Source organism: Mandrillus leucophaeus, unplaced genomic scaffold, assembly GCF_000951045.1.
Source record: "Mandrillus leucophaeus isolate KB7577 unplaced genomic scaffold, Mleu.le_1.0 Scaffold380, whole genome shotgun sequence".
In the NCBI taxonomy this organism is placed as follows: Eukaryota; Metazoa; Chordata; class Mammalia; order Primates; family Cercopithecidae; genus Mandrillus; species Mandrillus leucophaeus.
This window is the reverse complement of record NW_012104032.1, coordinates 836,447-846,690: the sequence shown is the minus strand read 5'-3', so window position 1 is coordinate 846,690 and position 10,244 is coordinate 836,447. Positions and strand designations below refer to the sequence as shown.

The following is a 10,244-nucleotide window of genomic DNA, read 5'->3' as shown; positions in this document are numbered from 1 at the left end:
CAAATGACTTGAAAGAAGTGGTCAATAAATTGATTCCAGACAGCATTGGAAAAGACATAGAAAAGGCTTGCCAATCTATTTATCCTCTCCATGATGTCTTCGTTAGAAAAGTAAAAATGCTGAAGAAGCCCAAGTTTGAATTGGGAAAGCTCATGGAGCTTCATGGTGAAGGCAGGAGTTCTGGAAAAGCCACTGGGGACGAGACAGGTGCTAAAGTTGAACGAGCTGATGGATATGAACCACCAGTCCAAGAATCTGTTTAAAGTTCAGACTTCAATTAGTGTCAAATAAAAAGTGCTATTTGTGGGAAAGAAAAAAAAAAAAAGAAATGTTCACTTGGCTGGGCGTGGTGGCTCATGCCTGTAATCCCACCACTTTGGAAGGTCAAGGTAGGCAGATCACCTGAGAGCAGGAGTTTAAGACCAGCCTGGCCAACATGGTGAAACCCCATCTCTGCAAAAATACAATAATTAGCCAGGCATGATGGCAGGTGACCGTAATCCTAGCTACTCGAGAGGTTGAGGCAGGAGAATTGCTTGAACCTGGGAGGCGGAGGTTGTAGTGAGCCGAGATCGCGCCACTGCACTCTAGCCTGGGTGACAGAGCAAGACTACGTCTCAAAAAAAAAAGAAAAGTAAAAAAGAAATGTTCACTCGCAGTACTCCTAGTATATACTTGCTTTCTCGGGTATCAGGGGTATGTTCATGGAAATGTTTGAGACCCTCTACCCTAGTGATCACACTACTCAGGAGCAGAAGTAAGGCCAGGGATGATCCTGGAATCCTGACACACATGAAATGAAAAGTCAGGGAAGACCCCACCTGAAATAGTAACTTGGATAGGCTCTTGGCTTAGAAAGGGCATCTACTGAAATGGTACCTAGGCTATGGGAAGGATTCAGGCAGAGAGCCCCTTAGGGACAATGCCTTTTTACAGTAGGGACCAGAGGACAGTTTTCATAATATCCGCTCTTGGCTTGACTATGTTTTCTTTTTTTCCCCTAGAAACTGGTCCACAATGTGCATAACCACATCACCAATGACAAGAGATTCAATGGGTCTGAAAGGTATGGTCCCCTTGAGGAAAAAGAATGAGAAGGTACTTTGCTGAGGACAGGGAAGTAGAGGGGGATGCTCCAATACAGCAATGAGACTCAGGCTTTGATCTCACCATACCTTCTTAGGCCATGGAGGGATTTGCCACAAAGTTGATTAGTGCCGGGTACCTCTGTTTGTCTGGCTCTTACAAAGCGGACAACCTTATTCATTCTCTTCTCTTTGTGGCAGCATCAAGTCCTCTTGGAATATTTCAGTAGTGAAGTTTCTTCTGGAAAAGCTCAAGCAAGAGCTGGTGACCAGTCCCCACAATTACACTGATAAGGAGCTAAAAGGTGAGAAAAACTGGTTTAACTCCTATGCCATCCTTTCTCCCCCTCTCCTCCCACTCCTCTTTCTTGGTCAGAGGAGAAGAGGAATAATAGAGATGATTTAGGTGGTTTTGAAAATAGTGGATTTGAAACTTTTTTTGGCTATTCTCACCTAAAATATATTCATAGAATTATCTCAAATTGCCTGTTTATTTCCCTCTCAGTCTGAAACGAAAATGAGAGAAGGAAAGGGCTAGAACACCATCATGTATTCTGTTTATGCAGGTCTTGAATCTAAGGTATTATAAGAAGGAGGAATCTAAGGTGTTATGAGGAGGTGTTATGTTCAGAAGCCAGGCCTGCCCCTTGGTCCCTAAATATTATTTCCCAGGCTTTCTCTTTCCTTGCTCTCTTTTGTTATTTGTAGCTAACACTGAAGTATTACGAAAGCTTCTGCTGAAAAAGTACTGGTAGGGCCAGGTACCGTGGCTCATCCCTGTAATCCTAGCACTTTGGGGGACCAAGGCAGGAGGATTGCTTCAGCCCAGGAGTTCGAGACTAGCATGGGCAACATGGTGAAACCCCATCTTTACCAAAAACAAACAAACAAAAATAAAAATCAACTGGGCAGGGTGGCATGCATGACATAGTTCCAGCTACTTGGGAGGCTGAGACAGGAGGATTGCTTGAGCCTGTGAGGTGGAGGTTGCAGTGAGCCAAGATTGTACCACTGAACTCCAGTGTGGGCAAACCTTGTTTCAAAAAAAAGAAAAAATACTTGTAATCTTATATCAAGAGTGGCAATAGGGGTAGATTGTTGTTTTTTAATTTCTTTTAAAAATAAAGACTGAGTCTTACTATGTTGCCCAGGCTGGTCTCAAACTCCTGGGCTCAAGCAATCCTCCTGCCTCAGCAGGAGGCCTCCCAAAATGTTGGGATTACAGGTGTGAGCCACCACACCCAAGAAGAGGTAGGTTTTATTTGGTGGAGGGAGCTGGGAGACACAGGAGCAAGTGGAGTTGTCTTTTTCCAGTGGGAGATATTTGGGAGGAGTTAGTGTTGGAGATGGAGGTGGGCAAAGAAAGCTAAACCAATTAGCTGGCCATGGTGTGTGCACCTGTAGTCCCAGCTGCTCAGGAGGCTGAGGCTGGAGGATCACTTAAGCCCAGAAGTTTGAGGCTGCAGTGAACTATGACCATGCCACTGCCCCCAAGCCTGGGTGACAAAGCGAGACCCTGTCTCGTAACAAAATCATAAATAAATAAAAAGAAACCTAAACCAAAGAGGAGTGAATAGATGCTAATGTCTATGCCAAGAAAGCCCAGCATCTAGGCCACGTGCAGTTGCTCACGCCTGTAATCCCAGCACTTTGGGAGGCCGAGGCAGGTAGATCACCTGAGGTCAGGAGTTCGAGACCACCCTGACCAACTTGGAGAAACCCTGTCTCTACTAAAAAGAGCCGGGTGTGGTGGCACATGCCTGTAATCCCAGCCACTCGGGAGACTGAGGCAGGAGAATCGCTTGAACCCAGGAGACAGAGGTTGTGGTGAGCCGAGATTGTGCCTGCCACTGTACTCCAGCCTGGGCAACAAGAGCAAAACTGTGTCTCAAAAAAAAAAAAAAGCCCATCATCTAAGTAGTGATCCCCAACCTCCCATTCATTAGTGTTAGGGCAGAAAAACGGACTGAGGACCACTACTCTAGAGGACCCTCCTTCTTGCTCCCTTCCTTCCCTCCCCCTCAGGAGCCTGTGTGGCCTACTTCCTTACTAAGAGGCGTGAGTATCGCAACTCCCTGAATCCCTTTAAAGGCCTGAAGGAAAAAGAGGAGAAGAAACTTCGAAGTCGCCGATATCGGGTAGGTTTCTAGGCCTTTCTTTCAAGAAACTAAACTCTAAACCCTTCCCTAAGTGGGAAGGGCCAGAGGACATGGCATCTGAGAATAGGGTTGAGAGCCAGGAATGTAGGAAGATAGAGAATAACAGTGAGCCAGTGCTAAGATCTGACTTGGGAACTGGGTTCACTTAGGCACAGATTTTACACAGCCTTCCCCACTAAACCTCTTCCCCAAATCTAATCCATAGAATGTTTACCTTCCTAATCTATCTCCTGGGTTCCTGCCTTAGCTTTTTGCCAACCGATCCAGTATCATGAGGCATTTTGGACCTGAGGACCAACGTCTGTGGAAGGATGTGACAGAGGAGCTGATGTCAGATGAAGAGGACAGTCTTAATGAGCCAGGTGTGTGGGTGGCCCGCCCTCCCCGTTTCCGGGCCCAGCGCCTCACAGAGCTCTGCTACCACCTGGATGCTAACTCTAAGCATGGCACCAAAGCCAACCGTGTGTATGGGCCTCCCTCAGACAGACTGCCTTCTGCTGAAGCCCAGCTCCTTCCACCAGAACTTTACAATCCTAATTTCCAAGAAGAGGAAGACGAGGGAGGGGATGAGAATGCACCTGTCTCCCCATCTTTTGACCAACCCCACAAAACCTGCTGTCCTGACTTGAACTCATTCATTGAAATCAAGGTGGAAAAGGATGAATAAAATCTACAGCCAAGAATAACTCTGGCTTCCGCTATGCCCCATGTCTCAGAAATAGGTGGCCATGGGGCTTCACAAAATAATGAGATGCTCTGTGCAGTCTGAGAAAGCACATTTGCCTCTTTTTTTTTTTTTTTTTAAACACAGTCTCTACTGGAAGTGGAAGCAGAACACTGGTGGGATAAAAACTTATCTAGAAGGGGAGAAACTCCCTCCTGTGTGAACAGTAAGCCAGAAAATGTTTATTCCTCAGCATAAACAGTGTCTCAGAGAAGCCTGGGATGAGAAAAGGAGGAGGATGGGTCCAAGAAACATGAGGCCTTCTTGACATATGCCCCGTCTCTGAGTTGTTTCTGCCCCTGCCCAGTTCCACCCAAAGCTCTGAGGAAGCAGCCCAGGTTGCACCTTTTGCTTCCCCATGACTACTGGTCTTGCTCTGCAGTGGAAACTGAACAGGACCAGTCCAGGTTAATACCGCCACCTGGTGGGCAGTTTCAGTCATGAGCTTGAGTCTTCTGACCAGAGGAACACAAGTTCTCACTATTGGGGAACTGGGATCCTGATATAATAGCTATTGCTTATTGAATTACATGAGGAAAATTTTACTATTCCTATCTTGCAGATGAGGAAATTAGGCTTAAAGAGTTCCCATGTCTCACTGGCAGCCTCTCTCCCACTATGTGACCAAGCAAAATACACAGCTTTGCAGCTATTTCTTGGTCCTGTTAGCCAAGCTGTATTTTGAAGAAGGGGTGTGCATTTTGGATGGATTGAAAAGCAAAAATGCCTTTATATTTATTCATTCTTACAACAAATATTGATTGCTTTACTAGGTGTCAGGTACTGTGCTATGGATATATTGTTGATAAGGTTGGACGCTGTACAGAGATTTTTTTAGTCTAGTCAGGAAGCCAGGCAGTGGAGTAGGCAATGAAATGAACTGTGATAAGGGTGACCATGGTGGAGTGGAGTGCACTATAGCAATATACAGCAGGGGTAGCTAACCGACTCTTGCAGTGTGGAAAGGCGGCTTCTGAGAGGGTGTAATGTCTAAACTGGGAAGAGTTAATCAGGAGAAGGAAAGGGGAGGCTAAGAGAGTGTTCCAAACAGGGAACAGCAGGTACAAAAGTCCAGGGGAGAGAGTACAGACAAGGTCCAGTTCTACTGTAGACTGGTTTGGGGAAGGGATAATGCTAGAGGAGAGGCTGGAGAGTGAGACCTCATAATACAGAGTACAGACTTCAGCCCAAGGGCAGTGAGAAATCGTTGAAAGTTTTTTTTAGCAGGGAAATAAAATGACAAGTTTTGCCTACAGGAAGTCCCCGACTCACTGGTTTGACTTAGGATGGTTTGACTTAGGATTTTTCAGCTTTACGATGGTGCAAAATGATTCGGTATGCTCCTCACCTTATGATGCAGTTACATCAGATAAACCCATTTTAAGCTGAAAATATTGTAAGTTGAAGAAGCACTTCTGCCTTATGATATTTTCAATTTATAATGGATGGGTTTATCCAGACATAACTCCATTGTAAGTTGAAAAGCTTCTGTACTGAAAAATCACTTGACCTCAGGGTATAAGATGGATTGCAGGGAGCAAGCCTTGACCAGGAGACTTTTGCATTGGTTTAGGAGAGGAAAGATGGTGACTTGACATAAATAGTGGTGATGAGGGGAGGACAGATTTGGAAGATGGTTAGGAAGCAGAATTAATAGAACTTGGTGATTGATAGGACTTGGTTGGATTTGAGGTTCAGGGAGAAGGAGGACATAGGGTTGATGCTCAGATTTCTAGTTTAAGCAGCTAACAGGATTGTGCCATTTACTCAGAGAATGCTAGAGGAGCCAGTTTCATGAGGCAGAGAAGATATCAGTTTAGGATATTGGGTGCTTCTGAGACAGCCATGTGGAGATGCTAGTAGTTAGTTGAGTTTTTAAGTCCAAGAAAGACTGGGCTGGAAATATGGATTAGGGAGTCACCTGTGTATACAGATTATAATTAAAGTATTGGGGGGCCGGGCACGGTGGCTCAAGCCTGTAATCCCAGCACTTTGGGAGGCCGAGACGGGCAGATCACGAGGTCAGGAGATCGAGACCATCCTGGCTAACACGGTGAAACCCCGTCTCTACTAAAAAATACAAAAAACTAGCCGGGCGAGGTGGCGGGCGCCTGTAGTCCCAGCTACTCGGGCGGCTGAGGCCGGAGAATGGCGTGAACCCGGGAGGCGGAGCTTGCAGTGAGCTGAGATCTGGCCACTGCACTCCAGCCTGGGCGACAGAGCCAGACTCCGTCTCAAAAAAAATAAAATAAAATAAAATAAATAAATAAATAAAGTATTGGGGATGAAGAGGGCCTTTGGAGATCCCAGCTCCAGTTCAGACTCTGGAGAGGCCACCTGAGGTCATGAGCACTATTGGAGCATGCCCTATTAGCATATGCGTCTTCTACTTCTTCCCCTTCACTCATCTCTGCTTCCAGTTATCCCTTGAAAACACAGGCTATTCATCCCAATTGTGCCCATTGTTACCACCACCTCTTGCATGGGCCTCCTTTAATGGCTTCTCGGCATTTCATAAGATTTCCTCTCCCATCCTCACCCCAAAGGATCAAAGCTTCCAAATCTTAGTATTTGGAAGTTGTGTGGATATTTTGGATGCAATTGGAAGGAAGAATCAAGGTTCTCCTTCCCCATCTGGACGCAGGAAAGGAGGGAACACGTTATGGTTAATTCTGAAGATGTTGCTCACAGCAGGTTTTAGATGCAATCTGATAGCTCCCCTCTGTTCCTAGTGCTTTCAGTCCTCCCTGCTTCCAGTCTGGTAGGAAACTCTCCTCAGGATCAGAGAAAAGCTGTGGCCTTGACCAGGGAAACAGAGAGGCTGATTCTCAGGGGAGATGAGGTCAGGGAGACAATGCAACTAGGACAAAGAAGCCAAATAGTTTGGCACAAATTAATTTCCCAAAAGATATTAACCTCCTTTCTTTCCACATTCCCTAAGGCTACACTAAGATTATAAAAGGTGTTCAAAATGTTGAGATGAAAATAATATGCACAACTTGTTTGCATATAATTTTCATACTCGTTTACTATCTAAATACAAAGCAGTCATTTTCCTTCTGCATTCTACTTCCTCCGCCCCTTGCCCCTGATGTTCTAGTCTGGGCAAAATTAATTGGCTGTTTTTTTAAAAAAATTTTTGAGACGGAATCTCCCTCTGTCACCCAGGCTGGAGTGCAGTGGTGCAATCTCGGCTCTTTGCAACCTCCGCCTCCCGGGTTCAAGCGATTCTTCTGCCTCAGCCTCCCGAGTAGCTGGGACTACAGGTGTGTGCCACCACGCCAGCTAATTTTTGTATTCTTAGTAGAGACGGGGTTTCACCATACTGGCCAGGCTGTTTGCAAACTCCCGACCTCATGATCCACCCGCCTCGGCCTTCCAAAGTGGTGGGATTACAGGCGTGAGCCACCGCGCCCTGCCGCTTCAGCCAGGGTTTCTTTTCCTTATTCTTGATCCTTCTAAAATAGTATCAGTCTCTTTTCCATCCTGTTCCTTTTCATTTGCAAATCCTCTACATGGCATTTCTTTTCTTCCTCTTAATACTTACTCCGTATCACCAGTCTTCTGTCGACCAAAACCAACGGGGGAAGGTATTCATTGGCCCTAAAACCAGGCCTTCAATCTCCATAATCACCTGAAATGTTTGCTAAAAATCTCATTTCCCAACACCAGGGGGTGTCTGTCTATCCCTCTAACTGTCCTACCCTTACGGTAGAGATTAGTCCCAAACCTTTTCCTCACTCTTTTTCACTGCTTCTACACACCCACTAGATCTCTTTCCCTCCCTCTCAAGGGAGAGATTAGTCCCATTTTCCTCACTCCTTTTCACTGCTTTTACAGACACAAAATTTCTCCACCATCACAAAACTTTTGGGTCCAGAAGGTGGTGCCTTTAAATTGCAGTTTATCTGTTTGTCTCTCATTCTATCCGGTCAAGCTTGTCCTTTCCTTTGCGCACCCTTCGGTCTCTGCATCGTCCACACTCCTCTTTGCTCCCCAGCTCTCCCTTTCTTTCGCTACCTGTCTTCCACCTCTCTCTGTGGGCTTCGTCGCTTTTCAGGACTGTCTTTGCGTACACGTCTCCGAACCTCTTTATGCATTTGTCTTCTTTCTCTCTGTCTTCCTCTTTATGGCTCTCTCCTTGTCTCACCATTTCTGTACCAGTCTCTCTCCATCTCTCCCACAGTCCCCACGCTGGGAACAAAGTCACGGTGCTAGCGCAGAACATGCCTCCTGTCGTCGGGTCCCAAGCCGCGACACATTCCACCATGCCCCTCCGCGCATTCCAACTGCAGACAAAGAGTCCCCGTCCCCTACCTCTACACTCTTTCCTGTTTCAATTCTTGAGTGATGTAGGGGCAGCTGCCCCAACTGCCCCTGCCCGCCTCTCATGTACAGTCCGCGGGCCTCCACATCCAGGGCAGTTAGCGCCAGCGCCCTCTCTGCACGCACACCAGCTATTCCTGCGCGGACACCCCCGGCCCTCTCACACACACCGCGCTCCGCCCTCCTAGGAAAGTAGATCCGGCCAAGCAGACAAAAGTTTGGGAGAGAAGTTCGGTCTGTGGCTAGCGTGAGAGCGAGGGGGGCGGGGGCCAGGGAGAGTGGGGCAGTCCGGCGAGTCGACGCGTGAACAGATAGACCTGTGGACGGGACAGCCGCGGCCAGAGGCCCTGCTAGCCCTGCTCAGCCCCAGATGCGCGAGGGGACGCAGCCCCTCCCGCTGGGGGATGCTGTGGGATTCCTGGCGCCGGGCATCCAGGCCGCCGGCTAAGCCCCTGTGCTTCCCCTGTGCCCCTGGGGAACCAGAGTCCGGCTGCAGGGAAAGAGAACCGGCCGCCGAGACGCCACAGGGTGCCAGGCGGGAAGGGGGCGAGAGGCCCCAGACCCAAGGGCATGGAGCGGTTAGGAGAGAAAGCCAGTCGCCTGCTGGAGAAGTTCGGCCGCAGAAAGGGTGAATCTAGCCGGTCTGGGTCTGATGGGACCCCCGGGCCGGGCAAGGGGCGCCTAAGTGGGTTGGGGGGACCTAGGAAGTCAGGGCCCCGAGGAGCTACTGGGGGACCTGGGGATGAGCCGTTAGAGCCGGCCCGGGAGCAAGGTTCCCTGGACGCTGAGCGGAATCAGCGCGGCTCCTTTGAGGCGCCGCGCTACGAAGGCTCCTTTCCCGGGGGGCCGCCGCCCACCCGGGCCTTGCCTCTACCTCAGTCGTTGCCCCCCGATTTTCGGCTGGAGGCCACGGCCCCGGCCCTCAGCCCCCGCTCCAGCTTCGCCAGTAGCTCGGCCAGCGACGCTAGCAAGCCGTCCAGCCCCCGGGGCAGCCTGCTGCTGGACGGGGCGGGGGCTGGCGGAGCTGGAGGTAGCCGGCCTTGCAGCAATCGCACCAGCGGCATCAGCATGGGCTACGACCAGCGGCACGGGAGCCCCTTGCCAGCGGGGCCGTGCCTGTTTGGCCCACCGCTGGCCGCAGCACCGGCAGGCTATTCTCCCGGAGGGGTCCCGTCCGCCTATCCGGAGCTCCATGCCGCCCTGGACCGATTGTACGCTCAGCGGCCCGCGGGGTTCGGCTGCCAGGAAAGCCGCCACTCGTATCCCCCGGCCCTGGGCAGCCCTGGAGCTCTAGCCGGGGCCGGAGTGGGAGCGGCGGGGCCTTTGGAGAGACGGGGGGCACAACCCGGACGACACTCTGTGACCGGCTACGGGGACTGCGCCGTGGGCGCCCGGTACCAGGACGAGCTAACAGCGTTGCTTCGCCTGACGGTGGGCACCGGTGGGCGAGAAGCTGGCGCCCGCGGAGAACCCTCGGGGATTGAGCCGTCGGGTCTGGAGGAGCCACCAGGTCCTTTCGTTCCGGAGGCCGCCCGGGCCAGGATGCGGGAGTCGGAGGCCAGGGAGGACTACTTCGGTGAGTGGGAGAAGTGGTTAGGGACGGGAAGGGACCCGGCACGGCATTCGGTTCTCCACTGCCCAGACGGCCCAAAGTGCCGGCGCCCCGGGGTCCGAAGTGAAGACGCGGGACTAGGAAAGAAACAAGAGGGATGGATGGGGGCGGCCCCAGAGCACTGTCCCCTTCCTGCTAGTTTTCAAATGAACCAGGGCTTCTTATTTCTGCTAAATTCAACCCTCCTGGTATCTCATGAGTCTGTTTCTCAAGCATTTGAACCTCGGTTTTTCGCGGCAGGAGGCCTCGTAGGTAAAGGACCAAGTGGGGCAGTGAGGGCGCATCCCCCCCAACCTGCTCCCCCCTTCACGGCGGTGCCCCTGGAGGTTTGTGCGCGC

The 10,244-nt window shown here is 50.2% G+C and overlaps 2 protein-coding genes across 7 annotated transcripts in view; both read left to right on the top strand.

The window, feature by feature from the left end:
• Positions 1-4,240, top strand: part of LOC105547176 (chromosome unknown open reading frame, human C14orf93) — a 24,887-nt gene extending 20,647 nt beyond the window's left edge. For 5 of the 6 annotated variants that reach the window (XM_011990642.1, XM_011990646.1, XM_011990641.1 and 2 more), the window contains 4 exons: positions 1,005-1,066; positions 1,287-1,390; positions 3,111-3,223; positions 3,492-4,238. In XM_011990642.1, the coding sequence (XP_011846032.1) occupies positions 1,005-1,066; positions 1,287-1,390; positions 3,111-3,223; positions 3,492-3,911 (699 nt within the window). In that variant the 3' untranslated portion in view covers positions 3,912-4,238. Of the gene's footprint in view, positions 1-1,004; positions 1,067-1,286; positions 1,391-3,110; positions 3,224-3,491 lie in introns of all 6 variants that reach the window. The other variant, XM_011990645.1, reaches the window with a different exon arrangement.
• A 4,248-nt stretch (positions 4,241-8,488) lies between these two features.
• The window catches only part of AJUBA (ajuba LIM protein), an 11,270-nt gene continuing 9,514 nt past the window's right edge, over positions 8,489-10,244 (top strand). The window contains exon 1 of the mRNA XM_011990638.1: positions 8,489-9,870. Within this exon, the coding sequence (XP_011846028.1) occupies positions 8,865-9,870 (1,006 nt within the window). The 5' untranslated portion in view covers positions 8,489-8,864. The remainder of the gene's footprint in view (positions 9,871-10,244) is intronic.